General features: G+C 36.6%; 1 protein-coding gene and 1 pseudogene across 1 annotated transcript; both read left to right on the forward strand.

The window, feature by feature from the left end:
- The first annotated feature begins 267 nt into the window (after positions 1-267).
- On the forward strand, positions 268-1,197 carry LOC100612893 (olfactory receptor 4A8-like). The gene has a single exon (XM_003313012.4). It carries the CDS (start codon positions 313-315, stop codon positions 1,195-1,197), a length of 885 nt encoding a protein of 294 aa, XP_003313060.3. The 5' UTR covers positions 268-312.
- Positions 1,198-13,650: 12,453 nt separating this feature from the next.
- On the forward strand, positions 13,651-14,599 carry LOC100612469 (olfactory receptor 4A5-like; annotated as a pseudogene).
- The last annotated feature ends 3,596 nt before the right edge of the window (positions 14,600-18,195 follow it).

Below are 18,195 nucleotides of genomic sequence, written 5' to 3' on the forward strand. Positions count from 1 at the left end.
TGAATGGCTTTTGGGACTTTAACACTTCTTCTGTATAGAATATTCACTAAAGCTTAGAGGTAGAAGCCTTTACCTGTCGCAGAAATGAAAATCTTTGTGGAGAAATAGAATTGTCAAAGGAAGATGGACTCTGGATGAGAAACACAATAGAGACTTACTGCATGTTTATTGTGTGTAAATCACTATTGAGGATACAACAATGAAAATGTGCTCTGCGACACAATGGATGTAATCATGTTCCCGTTCACTATTTCATTACAGGTCTTGTTCTCCTGAGCTCTCACCTCTGATACAAGCCTGAAAGAAGAGTAAATGAGACAGAATAACAATATTACAGAAATTGTCCTCCTGGGCTTCTCTCAGGATCCTGATGTGCAAAATGCATTATTTGTCATGTTTGGCTCTTTGGGCTCCCCAGTGTACTTCTTCCTTGCCTGCCCGTCATTTATAGATGCTGTGTATTCCACCACCATTTCTCCCGTATTGATTGTATACTTACTCTGTGATAAAAAGACTATTTCCTTCCCAGCTTGCATGGGTCATCTATTTATAGACCACTTGTTAGGTGGTACTGACATCTTCCTTCTGGTGGTGATGGCCTATGATCGCTACATGGCCATCTGTAAGCCACTGCACTATTTGACCATCATGAATCGACAGGTTTACATCCTTCTGTTGGTGGTGGCTGTGACTGGAGGTTTTCTGCATTCTGTGTTTCAAATTTTAGTTGTGTACAGTCTCCCTTTCTGTGGCCCCAATGTCATTGACCACTTTTTCTGTGACTTATACCCTTTATTGGAACTGGCGTGCATTGACACCTACTTTATAGGCCTCGCTGTGGTTTTCAATGGTGGAGCAATCTGTATGGTCATCTTCACCCTTCTGCTAATCTCCTATGGGGTCATCCTAAACTCCCTTAAAACTTATAGTCAGGAAGGGAGGCATAAAGCTCTGTCTACCTGCAGCTCCCACATCGCCATGGTTATCTTGTTTTTTGTTCCCTGTATTTTCATATATGTTAGACCCGTTTCAAGCTTTCCTATTGATAAATTCCTGACTGTGTTTTATTCAGTTATCACACCCATGTTGAATCCTTTTATATACACGTTGAGAAATTCAGAGATGAGAAATGCTATAGAAAAACTCTTGCGATACCAAAGTAGGAAGACAGGATTTAGATGCTCCAAGCTCAATTAAGAAGTCATCCCATCATGGCATCTGTTTGAAGTTCAAGATCTCAACCTCTATATCCAGAACTGAGAGTGGATGGGGCTTTTTGGGTGCAGGTCCTATTGTGTACGTTTTAAATTATGTATTTTCTCTATTACACATCTACTGAGACAGGACATTTCTCCTGTATTCCCAGCACAGAGTGGAGAAAGGAAGGAATAGGTAATTAAAATAGATGCTCCTGTTCAAAAGGGAAGGCTATGGTGCTTCCTTCTGTGTAATTTATTTAAAGACTTTGTGGAATATACAAGCACCATATTCACAAATATCTTTGAAACTGCCCTTTCTCAGACTTGAGCTGAAACTCTATGTGCAGTCAGATAATACTCTTAAGATCCTTGGAATTATGTTTGTCTAGTTTAATGTACTTACGTGACCCACCATTAAATTTGTCTGAAGTCTATTCATAGTGTCTTTACATCCACAAGTTCGGAATGACTTTTATTTGGATGACCCCTCTTACTTTTAGAGTACTTAGCTCTTTGCAGAGACTGGAAAGGGAAACCATTTTCATCTTTGACACCCACAAGTTCTGACTCTTTTATGTTTCTTGTAAATTCTGTCTGAAAATGTAACAGTTAATCTTTTAAGTAATATTATTTTAAAAATCTGACTTATTATAACATACAATGCTATAATAAACAGCTGTAACTTTCAATATTCTATTTGGAAATTTTAGTTGTATCCACCTATTCATTTAAATACATTTTTTATTTTCTACCTTATTATAGGTGACAGAATTACTAAACAGTTATGTGTATTTTCAGCCTTTACTTACAATATCATGGAGGCCCTTGGTTTTATATACTACAGCCAGTGCCGAACACTTTAAATTGCTGTTATGGAAACACCACACTTTTTAAAAAAATTTATTTAATTATTATTATTATACTTTAAGTTTTAGGGTACATGTGCACAATGTGCAGGTTAGTTACATATGTATACATGTGCCATGCTGGTGCACTGCACCCACTAACTCATCATCTAGCATTAGGTATATCTCCCAATGCTATCCCTCCCCCCTTCCCCCACCCCACAACAGTCCCCAGAGTGTGATGTTCCCCTCCCTGTGTCCATGTGATCTCATTGTTCAATTCCCAACTATGAGTGAGAATATGCGGTGTTTGGTTTTTTGTTCTTGTGATAGTTTACTGAGAATGATGATTTCCAATTTCATCCATGTCCCTACAAAGGACGTGAACTCATCATTTTTTCTGGCTGCATAGTATTCCATGGTGTATATGTGCCACATTTTCTTAATCCAGTCTATCATTGTTGGACATTTGGGTTGGTTCCAAGTCTTTGCTATTGTGAATAATGCTGCAATAAACATATGTGTGCATGTGTCTTTATAGCAGCATGATTTATAGTCCTTTGGGTATATAATCAGTAATTGGATGACTGGGTCAAATGGTATTTCTAGTTCTAGATCCCTGAGGAATCGCCACACTGACTTCCACAATGGTTGAACTAGTTTACAGTCCCATCAACAGTGTAAAAGTGTTCCTATTTCTCCACATCCTCTCCAGCACCTGTTGTTTCCTGACTTTTTAATGATGGCCATTCTAACTGGTGTGAGATGGTATCTCATTGTGGTTTTGATTTGCATTTCTCTGATGGCCAGTGATGATGAGCATTTTTTCATGTGTTTTTTGGCTGCATAAATGTCTTCTTTTGAGAAGTGTCTATTCGTGTCCTTCGCCCACTTTTTGATGGGGTTGTTTGTTTGTTTTCTTGTAAATTTGTTTGAGTTCATTGTAGATTGTGGATATTAGCCCTTTGTCAGATGAGTAGGTTGTGAAAATTTTCTCCCATTTTGTAGGTTGCCTTTTCATTCTGAGGGTAGTTTCTTTAGCTGTGCAGAAGCTCTTTAGTTTAATTAGATTCCATTTGTCAATTTTGTCTTTTGTTGCCATTGCTTTTGGTGTTTTAGACATGAAGTCCTTGCCCATGTCTATGTCCTGAATGGTAATGCCTAGGTTTTCTTCTAGGGTTTTGATGGTTTTAGGTCTAATGTTTAAGTCTTTAATCCATCTTGAATTGATTTTTGTATAAGGTGTAAGGAAGGGATCCAGTTTCAGCTTTCTCCATATAGCTAGCCAGTTTTCCCAGCACCATTTATTAAATAGGGAATCCTTTCCCCATTTCTTGTTTTTGTCAGGTTTGTCAAAGATCAGATAGTTGTAGATATGTGGCATTATTTCTGAGGGCTCTGTTCTGTTCCATTGATCTATATCTCTGTTTAGGTACCAGTACCATGCTGTTTTGGTTACTGTAGCCTAGTGGCATAGTTTGAAGTCCGGTAGTGTGATGCCTCCAGCTTTGTTCTTTTGGCTTAGGATTGACTTGGCGATGTGGGCTCTTTTTTGGTTCCATATGAACTTTAAAGTAGTTCTTTCCAATTCTGTGAAGAAAGTCATTGGTAGCTTGATGGGGATGGCATTGAATCTGTAAATTACCTTGGTCAGTATGGCCATTTTCATGATATTGATTCTTCCCACCCATGAGCATGGAATGTTCTTCCATTTGTTTGTATCCTCTTTTATTTCCTTGAGCAGTTGTTTGTAGTTCTCCTTGAAGAGGTCCTTCACATCCCTTGTGAGTTGGATTCCTAGGTATTTTATTCTCTTTGAAGCAATTATGAATGGGAGTTCTCTCATGATTTGGCTCTCTGTTTGTCTTTTGTTGGTGTACAAGAATGCTTGTGATTTTTGTACATTGATTTTGTATCCTGAGACTTTGCTGAAGTTGCTTATCAGCTTAAGGAGATTTTGGGCTGAGGCAGTGGGGTTTTCTAGATATACAATCATGTCATCTGCAAACAGGGACAATTTGACTTCCTGTTTTCCTAATTGAATACACTTTATTTCCTTCTTCTGCCTAATTGCCCGGGCCAGAGCTTCCAACACTATGTTGAATAGGAGTGGTGAGAGAGGGCATCCCTGTCTTGTGCCAGTTTTTAAAGGGAATGCTTCCAGTTTTTGCCCATTCATTATGATATTGGCTGTGGGTTTGTCATAGATAGTTCTTATTATTTTGAAATACGTTCCATCAATACCTAATTTATGGAGAGTTTTTAGCATGAAAGGTTGTTGAATTTTGTCAAAGGCCTTTTCTGCATCTATTGAGATAATCATGTGGTTTTTGTCTTTGGTTCTGTTTATATGCTGGATTACATTTATTGATTTGCATATATTGAAGAAGGCTTGCATCCCAGGGATGAAGCCCACTTGATCATGGTGGATAAGCTTTTTGATGTGCTGCTGGATTCGGTTTGCCAGTATTTTATTGAGGATTTTTGCATCAATGTTCATCAAAGAAATTGGTCTAAAATTCTCTTTTTTGGTTGTGTCTCTGCCAGGCTTTGGTATCAGGATGATGCTGGCCTCATAAAATGAGTTAGGGAGGATTCCCTCTTTTCCTATTGATTGGAATAGTTTCAGAAGGAATGGTACCAGTTCCTCCTTGTACCTCTGGTAGAATTCGGCTGTGTATCCATCTGGTCCTGGACTCTTTTTGGTTGGTAAGCTATTGATCATTGCCACAATTTGAGATCGTGTTATTGGTCTATTCAGAGATTCAACTTCTTCCTGGTTTAGTCTTGGGAGAGTGTATGTGTCCAGAAATTTATCCATTTCTTCTAGATTTTCTAGTTTATTTGCGTAGAGGTGTTTGTAGTATTCTCTGATGGTGGTTTGTATTTCTGTAGGATCAGTGGTGGTATCCCCTTTATCATTTTTTTATTGCATCTATTTGATTCTTCTCTCTTTTTTTCTTTATTAGTCTTGCTAGCGTTCTATCAATTTTGTTGATCTTTTCAAAAAACCAGCTCCTGGATTCATTAATTTTTTGAAGGTTTTTTTGTGTCTCTATTTACTTCAGTTCTGCTCTGATTTTAGTTATTTCTTACCTTCTGCTAGCTTTTGAATGTGTTTGCTCTTGCTTTTCTAGTTCCTTTAATTGTGATGTTAGGGTGTCTTTGTTCTCGTTGGTTTCAAAGAACATCTTTATTTCTGCCTTCATTTCGTTATGTACCCAGTAGTCATTCAGAAGCAGGTTGTTCAGTTTACATGTAGTTGAGCGGTTTTGAGTGAGATTCTTAATCCTGAGTTCTTGTTTGATTGCACTGTGGTCTGAGAGATAGTTTGTTATAATTTCTGTTCTTTTACATTTGCTGAGGAGAGCTTTACTTCCAACTACGTGGTCAATTTTGGAATAGGTGTGGTGTGGTGCTGAAAAAAATGTATATTCTGTTGATTTGGGGTGGAGAGTTCTGTAGATGTCTATTAGGTCTGCTTGGTGCAAAGCTGAGTTCAATTCCTGGGTATCCTTTTTGACTTTCTGTCTCGTTGATCTGTCTAATGTTGACAGCGGGTGTTAAAGTCTCCCATTATTAATGTGTGGGAGTCTAAGTCTCTTTCTAGTCACTCAGGACTTGCTTTATAAATCTGGGTGCTCCTGTATTGGGTGCATATATATTTAGGATAGTCAGCTCTTCTTGTTGAATTGATCCCTTTACCATTATTTAATGGCCTTCTTTGTCTCTTATGATATTTGTTCGTTTAAAGTCTGTTTTATCAGAGACTGGGATTGCAACCCCTGCCTTTTTTTGTTTTCCATTTTCTTGGTAGATCTTCCTCCATCCTTTCATTTTGAGCCTATGTGTGTCTCTGCACGTGAGATGGGGGAAACACCACACTTTAAGGCGCCACTTTTTATTCTTCTCCTGTCTTCTTGTATGGTGCAGGGCTCCACAGTTTTTATGATTTCAAACAACCTTCATTTTATTTTATCTCAAAACTTTGTGAGTCAGGAATTCAGGCAGTTGTTGGCTGGGTGTTTCTTCTGTTTTGTGTGGCAAGGACTGAAGTACTGTCTTATTCAGCTGATAATTGAGTTTTATGTAAACGCAGGATAACTTAATGCACATTTAAAACATATTGGAAGGGATGACATTAAGAGATGCATTGGGTCCTCTTCCTATCCCTTTAGATGAAGGAACACAAGATCACTCCAGAGAATAGTCTAGGTTTTTACATTGTGCTCAGAGATCCCAGTGGTAGAAAGTGGATGGGTCCAGCCAGCTAAGGGCTGTGTCCGGAACTGACACAATGTCACTTGCATCATATGCTATTTGTCATAGTGATCACATGACCACCCAGATTTGAGGTTTTACAGAAATAGTAGATAACCTTTGATGCGGAAGTTTCAAAGTCACCTTGCAGATCAGTATGCAGGAAAATTGTCCACATCTCAAAAAGAGCATATTGTAGTTTTATTCATTTTAAGTTAGATCCATAAATCATCTTGAACTAACAACATCTGAGCAACATTGGGTTTTCTAATTCCTGAATACAGTATATCTGTTAGGTATTTAAAATGTTTATTTTTGAAGAGGTTTGCAGTTGTTATTCATGTAGGGATCTTCCTTATCTATTCATAAGTATTTATGTTTTCAGATTTCATCACAGATTTTTAATTAAAAAATCCATTTGTCATTGTTGCTAGTATGTATGTAAGGGAAATTGAATTTTTTATTTGACATTTTAGTCCTATAAACTTGTAAATTTACTTCTTATTCCTACAAAGTTATTCTTTAGGGTTTTCTCTAACACTATCATGTTATCTGCAAGTAAGGATAGCTCATTACTTGGAAAGAAATGGGGTGTTTCAGTTTCTTTTTGTGTCATGTTTGGAAGGTTGTTCTTTCCCTACATTTTACCTAATTCATCTAAGCTGTCAAACTAATTGAAATAATGTATTTCAGAACAATCCTTTTCTAACCTTTTAAGTCTAAAGAATCTATGGGGTGATTATTTGTTTTATGATTCCTGATATTGGTAATTTGAATTTGTCTTTCCTTTGATAACTCTTCCTGGCAATTTATCAATTTCATTATGAAAGTACCAACTTGTGGCTATTTTCATTTTCTCTATTTTATGTTTTCCATTTTATTGCTTTTGATCTTATATTTATGTCCTTTCATTTACTTACCTTGGCTTTTATTTACTGTTCTTGTTCTAGCTTCTTAAGGTGAAGGCTCAGATGCCTGCTTGGAAGTATTTATTTTAAATGTAAGCTTTTATAGCTATACATGTTACTTTAAGTACTGTTTTGATCACACCTCAAACATTTTGATGTTTTTGTTATTGCTGAGTTCTAAATATTTGCTTATTTACATTATACTTTTTTCTTTGATTCATAGGTTCACTAAATATTTATTGGCATGCTTCCCAATATTTGAAGCATACTCTAGATATATTTATGAGTTATTTATTTATACAAAGGAAATTATTTCAAAATTTAGTGATTCAAACAATATGTACTCATTGTCAATTTCTGTAGGTCAGAATACTAAGGATGGCTTAGGTTCCCATGCTTCAAGGTCTCTCACAAAACTGTAATCAAGATGATGGTTGGGGCTACCATCTCATATGAAAGCTTGGCTGAGGAAGGATCCACTTCCACTCTGGTATTGGGATATAGGTCCTATTTTTATGTTAGTTCTTCATCTTGGAATTATAATTTAGACCACAGTATGCTTGATCATATCTGATAGTTCTTCAGAATTAAAAATATTTTTGTGCATGTTTTAGCACTTACCAGTAAGACAGCACAGCACATATAGACGTGCTCTTTGAATTTTAGCAGTAATTCATATTACATTTGGGGTGATGTGTTTAATCCATTTACTAGCTAAGTTGAAAATGACTAACTTTTAGTGTAGCCTGTTATGTGATAAAGACTTTAGCTATCTCAGATAGGTATTTATGGGACTCTTTAAGACTCTTATGGCACAAAGATCAAACATTTAGCTCAACGTATGATGAGATGAAGATGTTCAATAGATCCAATGGTAAGCCAAGTCATGGAAATAACAGTGGAAGCCCTTAAATACTGCTTCCTTGTTGGAAATAAAAATTTCTTTATTGTAGAAACAGTTATTGGATTGATATTAGAATATAATTAAAATATTGAGTTAATGGATGTATTAGTCCGTTTTCACACTGCTGATAATGACATGCCCAAGACTGGGAAGAAATAGAGATTTAATTAGACTTACAGTTCCACAGGGCTTGAAAGGCCTCAGAGTCATGGTGGGAGGTGCAAGTCACTTCTTACATGGCAGTGGCAAGAGAAAAATGAGGAAGATACAATTCAAGTTGAGATTTGGGTGGGGACACAGCCACACCATATCAATGGACTACTGATCATTATGGTTATATCTGACTTAGATACAGGTCTTGATCAAAAGCCTCAAAAGCCTGTACTCTAACTAAAACTGCAGCACTATGATTACCTATTTTTCCATGAATCAGAATGTCAACTTCCGTTCTTAGGCTCTCTGCCTCTGAGCCTCAGGGCTTCTTGGGCACAGACTTTCTAATAGGAAGGGTAAGGCCCTACTTACCGGGAGCATTTTTAGCAAAGAGAACCTGGAGCTGGTTCTCCTTTAATTCTGGCTGAAATATTTCATAACATGCATCTCATAACTTATTATTCAATTCACTTTAAAATTATTCTTTTCATATTGTAGGCATTTCACAGTACTTGTCATTTACCTACTCTTCCTTAGCAAGAACCAAATCTTTTTCCTCTAGGGATTTTGTAAGAAAAAATTATACAGAGAGGTTCTTTCATTTGAAGTTGTTCCAAATATTCTAATTAACTAATCTATAGTGAAGTTACTCTCTCTTTCTAAAATATTGTTGATGTAAAGGTTATAGACTGTGTCTACAGACACAAATGGAAGAATTATTTTTCTGATAGAGCAGCCCAGGAGATATCAAAAAAGTTAAATTTCTGCCCAAGGTAGCGTATGTCTTCAGTTGGTATCTAGTCCTCTAGGTGTAATATTTTCTTGAAATGTCTACCATTGCTTATAAAAATGAGTGAAAGTTCTCAATTTCCTGGGATGAGATTGGTGAGATATAAGGACATGCTTTTACTTAGGAAAGAAGTGGTCTTAGGGATATGCTAGTTGAAAGACTGAAAGACTGAAGAGTTTGGCTTCTGCCTGTGGGAAAGCTCTGTCACTGGATTCTCCATGAAGTTAAATCTCAGCATTGTCCTTGTTAGGTACCAAGCTTAATAGCTGGGCACATGAATGTTATAAATCCTCAATCACAGTAAAGTACTTATGGTTGCTTCACCATAATTGAGAAAATATTCAAGTAACAAATTTAAGTGTTGCTACTTGTGTCATATAATAAGGGTGTTGTCCAGGTTAATTTCCACTAATTAGTTCCACTTTTACATAGTCAAGCAGAGACGGTCTCTTTGTTTTTCTTCGAAGGCATTTTCCAGCAGGTGAGAATATTCAATTACCTTTCACAGTAAATATTGTCGTTATCTTAAAGCATTATTATAGTTTGGTCATCTGCTTTGGATAGTGCTATACTTCTCTAAAGACTAAGATAATGAGAAGCCTATGTGGAACTGTGGAAACTGTAGCCACTAGGAACTAGTTCTATATCCATGGATCAGCCATGTATATTCCTGTGTTTTATGAGGACACATAGAGGCATGAGGTATCTATGGCAATCCTCAGTGAAAGAAGCATTGCTTTTCTGGACCAAGATGTGAGTATTTGAAACCATTGACAAGAGATAATTCATTAAAAATTCCTGTGATATGTTGAAATGTAGCTAATATCTTAAAAACCAATGGTTTTATTTGATAAATTCTAATTGGAAAAATTAAGCTAGCACACATGGAAATTTATCAGCATATACAATTTATATTTGGTTTTAATATACAGCCCAATTGTCTTTTTCCATTTGTCAAATAAGAAGAAAAACATGTTCCATATTACACCTAATAATAAATGAATCAATAGATGTGTAATCTTAGTGTTTGGGATATTATATTTTATATGATATATTAATAAATGTGTACAATTACTTTCAGATATATTTGATTAGAGAATTTAAATTCTGGATCATGTCAAGTTTGTTGAAGTGTAAATGAACAAATGCCTGTTATGTTCTGGAAGCATAATACAGGATTTTACTTATGAATCTAAAAATTATTTCAGCAAACATACTAATAGATACGTATGGTCAGGAAGGTACCTAGTCAGCTGTCATTTAAATAGATTTATAAAACAGTGACTGTGAAACATACTATTATAGATGTTTTTGTGTTATTATAGAATTTTATCTTTTGAAAATGGCATGAACTTAGGAAACTATATTAAATCATTTTTTTCTAGAAAATTGTTAACTTAGCAGTTTACATTGAAAGCCTAGTAATGCTATGTTTCAGCTTTTAAAGTATTATGTTTTTAATTATTTAAACTATAAAGGATAATTTTATACCCTAGTTTTACAAGTAAACATTTAAATTGCAAAATAGAATTTTCCTGTTGAATGTAGTTTTGATGATGAAAGGGGGAAAACACAATAAACTTTGCAGCAAGCAAGATGTAAAAAAAAAATAACGGAATTGGCTATAGGCTACATTATTCTCTTGTGTTCTCCAGCACGTGCATCTCTATAAGTCTATAGCTTCAACAGTGCCAGAACTCTTTATCAGCTGTAAGTGGTAACATGAATGAGACATGTGGAAAGTGCATCACAGCTGGCTTCTAGAGACAGCTCAGACTCTCTCTGCATACGTCCTCTTCCACTGCCAGATTTATGTAAATGGAATCATCCTGTCTACATTTGAGGTTTAGTAATTCTGCAGTTTTCCTCAGCAGTGAATAATCACAAAGTCTGGGTTTTTATCTCAACTTGTCCCATTGTTCTCTATAATTTAAGTTTGTCCTTAACCATCAGATGGAGAGATTTTGATAAATCAATGTGTTTTGTTTTTCTTCTGAGTTTTCTTTTCTTTTCTTTTTGTTGTTTATTAGGATTTGCTCTGTGTTTGTTTGGCTACCCCAAGAAGCCTCCTGAGTCTCCTCAGGGACCACAGCGGGTTGTGCTTCCAGTATTTCCTCACTCTCTGAAGATTTTTAGAAGAATACTAGACTCAGTTATCACATTAATCTTTATCTTCTTATTACCCATGGACATTAAGTTATTTATTGTAATTACTCTTTTCTGATTTGATCCCTTTTTCTTTCATTTTTTTTAACCATTTAGCTCTCTGTCTGATGATGGGTCCAACTTTTCTACTATAATTCTGCCCGATATTGTCAAGATACTTTCCATCACAGATAAAATCACTACTCATACATAATTAAATGGATAATACCTAAGACATACAAGACATAAAATTATATTGTGTCCCCAAAAGCTTTTCCTGAATTATATGTGTCTTCTATTCTTTTTTCCTCTGGACTGTGTCTATAAATCTTTTCAAATTGACAAAGATGCAGATGATTTGTTTTTTTTAAATTATACTTTAAGTTTTAGGGTACATGTGCACAACGTGCAGGTTTGTTACATATGTATACATGTGCCATGTTGGTGTCCCGCACCCATTAACTTGTCATTCAACATTAGGTATATCTCCTAATGCTATCCTTCCCCCCTCCCCCCACCCCACAACAGGCCCCACTGTGTGATGTTCCCCTTCCTGTGTCCGTGTGTTCTCATTGTTCATTTCCCACCTATGAGTGAGAACATGCAGTGTTTGGTTTTTTGTCCTTGCGATAGTTTGCTGAGAATGATGGTTTCCAGTTTCATCCATGTCCCTACAAAAGACATGAACTCATCATTTTTTATGGCTGCATAGTATTCAATGGTGTATATGTGCCACATTTTTTTTAATCCAGTCTATCATTGTTGGACATTTGGGTTGGTTCCAAATCTTTGCTATTGTGAATAGTGCCACAATAAACATACGTGTGCATGTGTCTTTATAGCAGCATGATTTGTTTTGATCCAGTGTTCACAGTGAAGCATTCAGGAACACAAGTATTAGCTGTCTTTTACTGGGCCTTTACCAGGTGCCAGCCAGTGTTCTAGGAAACTTTACTTTGTTGTAATAAAAGAACTCTAGAGATTTCAAATGAAAATGAGACATAGAGCAGTTTAATAAGTGGCCCAAAATCATATAGTAAGTGGTGAAACTGGGCTTGTAGCTGAGGCAGTGTGGCTCCTTTGTCCCCATTATTCACCACATGCTACACTTTCTTTCCAAGAATTTCTTGGATCTTAAATAGGCACATATTGAGTGGGAAACTTGTAGTCATAATTTACTCACTGTAATCATGAAACATCTACCACTGACTACCGTTATTCATGTAACAGTTATGAGCTTGGAAATTGCTATTTAATTATAAATATATGAAAAATGAAAAAGTCAGCAGAGTATAATAAGGGAGGGGTGCACTAATAGTTTTGTAGGTGGTTGACTGGAAAGGATTCTCAATTCATCTAATTCAATCACATTGTTTTCCAGTGAGCAAACTGAGACAGACATGTAAATTCATTCAGAAAATGACTCAAATTGATGTCATCTTACAGTGAACTTGGAATTTCTCTTTGAGTATGCTTTTTTGGAATCAGGACACTAAGATTCTATTTTTGAATACTCTCGGTATCTAAATAGTGTTAAAAATAAAACAGTGTCCTCTGTTCTGTACCTTTTTGTACGATGTCTGTTTTCTCCTCTCTCACTATGTAGTTCACCCCAAGAAATCAGAAAAAAAACTCACATCTAACGTGGCAGTTGGTGATAGCCATCAGTTAGTTTTCTTAAGTTCAATCAGGATACTGTATGTAAATATGATTAAAAAATTGTGGAATAGGCATGAATAAGATGCAGAGATGTGCAGCTCCTTATAAGGCAACAGAGGGTCAGACCAAGTAATTGCTACAGGGAATAATGTGATAAATAATATTTTACTATTTATTCAGGTTAATGTCCAGTCTCTTGACATTTAATGAGGTATTGATAAAGACTGAACATCTTTCGAGGCATGAAGGACTGAATGTGTAACTGTGGAATGCCACAGTACTGAGTGAGATATTTCAGAAGATATTACTTTTGATGCTACACAGATCATAAAGATACTACAACAACTACAAACTCAAAGCACTGAATATACACGAATTTGTTTATTTAGAGTCTATTACCACCATGAGAAAGTAACATTCTTGACACCAATAATCTGTTGCCTATTCATCATAGCTGACTTCTGTGCCAAGAAATATGTTTTAAATAAGGAGCTATGAAATATATGAATGGCTGTTGGGCCTTTAACTCTTCTTCTGTACAGAATATTCACTAAAACTGAGAGGCAGAAGCTGTTACCTGTAGGCTGAAATGAAAATCTTTGAGGAGATGAGGAACTCAATAGAGACTTACAAAATGTTTATCATGTGTGTAAGTCACTATTGAAGATACAATGATGAAGATGTGCTCTGTGACATCATGGATGTATTCATATTCCTGTTCAGTATTTCGTTACAGGTCCTGTTCTCCTGAGCTCTTTACTCTGATACAAGCCTCAGAGAATAGAAAATGAGACTGAGTAGCAATGTTACAGCATTTGTCCTCCTAGGCCTTACTCAGGATCCCGATGTGTAAAATGCATTATTTGTCATATGGTTTACTCACATACATTATGACTATGGTGGGGAACCTGCTCATTGTGGTGACTATTATTGCCAACCCCACCTTAGGCTCCCCAGTGTACTTCTTCCTTGCCTGCTTGTCATTTATAGATGCTGTGTATTCCACCACCATTTCTCCCAAATTGATTGTAGGCTATCTCCATGATAAAAAGACTGTTTCCTTCCAAGCTTGCATGGGTCAGCCATTTTATAGACCACTTTGTTGGCGGTGCTGAGGTCTTCCTTCTGTTGGTGATGGCCTATAATCGCTATGTAGCCATCTGTAAGCCACTGCACTATTTCACCATCATGAATTGACATGTTTGCATCCTTCTGTTGGTGGTGGCTGTCACTGCAGGTTTTGTGCATTCTGTGTTTCAAATTTTAGTTGCGTACAGTCTCCTTTTCTGTGGTCCCAATGTCATTGACCACTTTTTCTGTGACATGTACCCATTATTGGAACTGGCACACACTGACACCTACTTTATACGCCTCACTGAGGTTGCCAATGGTGGAGGAATCTGTATGGTCGTGTTCATCCTTCTACTAATCTCCTATGGGGTCATCCTAATCTCCCTTAAAACTTATAGTCAGGAAGGGAGGCATAAAGCCCTGTCTACCTGCAGCTCCCACATTACTGTGACTCTCCTGTTTTTTGTTCCCTGTAGTTTCATGTATATTAGACCTGTTTCAAACTTTCCTATTAATAAATTAATTATTGTGTTTTATACAGTTATCACACCCATGTTGAACCCATTAATATACACATTGAGAAACTGAGAGATGAAAAATGCTATAGAAAACCTCTGGTGTAAATATTAACTCTAGATAGAATAAGAGTGTACATTTTCATGTAGTTACAGGGTTACGTAGGTAAAGCCTTTCCAGCGAGTTTGTTAGACTTGTAATGGCAATTCAGGGATCCTAGATTGGGAAAGCGGGATTCAGGAGCTCCCAGGTCAGTTAACATCTTGTCCCATCATGAGCTCAATTTGACATCCAGGATGTCAAATTCTATATCCAGAGTGAGTGTGGACAAACCTCTTGGGGTACAATTTCCAATGCACAGCTCTTTTATATTGGTTCTCTATTTTCAGGTCTATGAACTAGAGACAGGGTTTTTCTTTCTCATTCTCAGCATACAATGGAGGAAGAGAGGAATAAATAACCAAAAATAGACACTACTGTTTACAAGAAAATGCTAAGGTGCTTCCTTCAATGCAATTTCCTTAAAAACATTGTAATATTTCTGTGTTTTTTAAATTGTCATTTAAAACATTATACAAGAGCCACACTCACAAATATCTTTGCAACTGACTCTTCTTGGGTTTGAGCTGAGAGTCTGTGTGTGTGCAGTGGGATAATTCCCATAGCAGTCTTAGAATTATTTTTGTTTCATTGGTAGGGTTTATGAAACACACTTTAAAATCTTTCTGAAGACTTCTCAAAGAATCTTCCATTGACAACTTTGATATGACTTTTTTTTCTGACACTTAAAGCATGTGGCATTGTCTTTAATATTAGAAGCTAGGTGACATTATTAACATTGAGAGTCTTTAGATCTTTGGAGAGACTGGAAAGGGAAACCAGTTTTATTTTTGGAACCAGCAAGTTTGGGCTGTTTTCTTTTCTTTCTTCTTCTTTTTTTAATTTTAGTAGTACATTTTATTTAACCCAATATATCCTAAATATTTTGATTTCAATATGTATTCAATATAGAAATTATTAAGATTCTGTACATTCTTTTGTTTTGTTTTTGTTTTTTTTAATTTTTTTTATTATACTTTAAGTTTTAGAGTACGTGTGCACAATGTGTATGTTTGTTACATAAGTATGCATGCGCCATGTTGGTGTGCTGCACCCATTAACTCATCATTTAGCATTAGGTATATCACCTAATGCTATCCCTCTCCCCTCCCCCCACCCCACAACAGTCCCCGGTGTGTGATGTTCCCCTTCCTGTGTCCTTGTGTTCTCATTGTTCAATTCTCACCTATGAATGAGAACATGCAGTGTTTGGTTTTTTCTCCTTGTGGTAGTTTGCTGAGAATGATGGCTTCCAGTTTCATCCATGTCCCTACAAAGGACATGAACTCATCATTTTTTATGGCTGCATAGTATTCCATGGTGTATACGTGCCACATTTTCTTAATCCAGTCTATCGTTATTGGACATTTGGGTTGGTTCCAAGTCTTTGCTATTGTGAATAGTGCCACAATAAACATATGTGTGCATGTGTCTTTATAGCAGCATGATTTATAATCCTTTGGGTATATACCCAGTAATGGGATGGCTGAATCAAATGGTATTTCTAGTTCTAGATCCCTAAGGAATCGCCACCCTGACTTCCACAATGGTTGAACTAGTTTACAGTCCCATCAACAGTGTAAAAGTGTGCCTATTTCTCCACATCCTCTCCAGTGCCTGTTGTTTTCTGACTTTTTAATGATCGCCATTCTAACTGGTGTGAGATGGTATCTCATTGTGGTTTTGATTAGCATTTCTCTGATGGCCAGTGATGGTGAGCATTTTTTCATGTGTCTTTTGGCTGCATAAATGTCTTCTTTTGAGAAGTGTCTGTTCATATCCTTCACCCACTTTTTGATGGGGTTGTTTGATTTTTCTTGTAAATTTGTTTGAGTTCATTGTAGATTCTGGATATTAGCCCTTTGTCAGATGAGTAGGTTGCAAAAATGTTCTCCCATTTTGTAAGTTGCCTGTTCACTCTGAGGGTAGTTTCTTTTGCTGTGCAGAAGCTCTTTAGTTTAATTAGATCCCATTTGTCAATTTTGGCTTTTGTTGCCATTGCTTTTGGTGTTTTTAGACATGAAATCCTTGCCCATGCCTATGTCCTGAATGGTAATGCCTAGGTTTTCTTCTAGGGTTTTGATGGTTTTAGGTCTAATGTGTAAGTCTTTAATCCATCTTGAATTAATTTTTGTATAAGGTGTAAGGAAGGGATCCAGTTTCAGCTTTCTCCATATGGCTAGCCAGTTTTCCCAGCACCATTTATTAAATAGGGAATCCTTTCCCTATTACTTGTTTTTCTCAGGTTTGTCAAAGATCAGATAGTTGTAGATATGCGGCATTATTTCTGGGTGCTCTGTTCTGTTCCATTGATCTGTATCTCTGTTTTGGTACCTGTACCATGCTGTTTTGGTTACTGTAGCCTTGTAGTATAGTTTGAAGTCAGGTAGCATGATGCCTCCGGCTTTGTTCTTTTGGCTTAGGATTGACTTGGCAATGCGGGCTCTTTTTTGATTCCATATGAACTTTAAAGTAGTTTTTTCCAATTCTGTGAAGAAAGTCATTGGTAGCTTGATAGGGATGGCATTGAATCTATAAATTACCTTGGGCAGCATGGCCATTTTCATGATATTGATTCTTCCTACCCATGAGCATGGAATGTTCTTCCATTTGTTTGTATCCTCTTTTATTTCCTTGAGCAGTGGTTTGTAGTTCTCCTTGAAGAGGTCCTTCACGTCCCTTGTAAGTTGGATTCCTAGGTATTTTATTCTCTTTGAAGCAATTGTGAATGGGAGTTCACTCATGATTTGGCTCTCTGTCTGTTATTGGTGTATAAGAATGCTTGTGATTTTTGCACATTGGTTTTGTATCCTGAGACTTTGCTGGAGTTACTTATCAGCTTAAGGAGATTTTGGGCTGAGACGATGGGGTTTTCTAGATATACAATCATGTCATCTGCAAACAGGGACAATTTGACTTCCTCTTTTCCTAATTGAATACCCTTTATTTCTTTCTCCTGCCTAATTGCCTTGGCCAGAACGTCCAACACTATGTTGAATAGGAGTGGTGAGACAGGGCATACTGTCTTGTTCCAGTTTTCAAAGGGAATGCTTCCAGTTTTTGCCCATTCAGTATGATACTGGCTGTGGGTTTGTCATATGTGGCTCTTATTATTTTGAGATATGTCCTATCAATACCTAATCTATTGAGAGTGTTTAGCATGAAAGGTTGTTGAATTTTGTCAAAGGCCTTTTCTGCATCTATTGAGATAATCATGTGGTTTTTGTCTTTGGTTCTGTTTATATGCAAGATTACATTTATTGATTTGCATATGTTGAACCAGCCTTGCATCCCAGGGATGAAGCCCACTTGATCATGATGGATAAGCTTTTTGATGTGCTGCTGGATTCGGTTTACCAGTATTTTATTGAGGATTTTTTCATCAATGTTCATCAAGATATTGGTCTAAAATTCTCTTTTTTTGTTGTGTCTCTGCCAGGCTTTGGTATCAGGATGATGCTGGCCTCATAAAATGAGTTAGGGAGGATTCCCTATTTTTCTATTGATTGGAATAGTTTCAGAAGGAATGGTACCAGCTCCTCCTTAACCTCTGGTAGAATTTGGCTGCGAATCCATCTGGTCCTGGACTTTTTTTGGTTGCTAAGCTATTGATTATTGCCTCAATTTCAGAGCCTGCTATTGGTCT

The sequence above is a fragment of the Pan troglodytes genome, chromosome 9, assembly GCF_028858775.2.
Source record: "Pan troglodytes isolate AG18354 chromosome 9, NHGRI_mPanTro3-v2.0_pri, whole genome shotgun sequence".
In the NCBI taxonomy this organism is placed as follows: domain Eukaryota; kingdom Metazoa; phylum Chordata; class Mammalia; order Primates; family Hominidae; genus Pan; species Pan troglodytes.

Excerpts from the sequence above, each read along its gene's own strand:
- LOC100612893 (XM_003313012.4), top strand. The coding sequence starts at position 313 with ATGAGACAGAATAACAATATTACAGAAATTGTCCTCCTGGGCTTCTCT.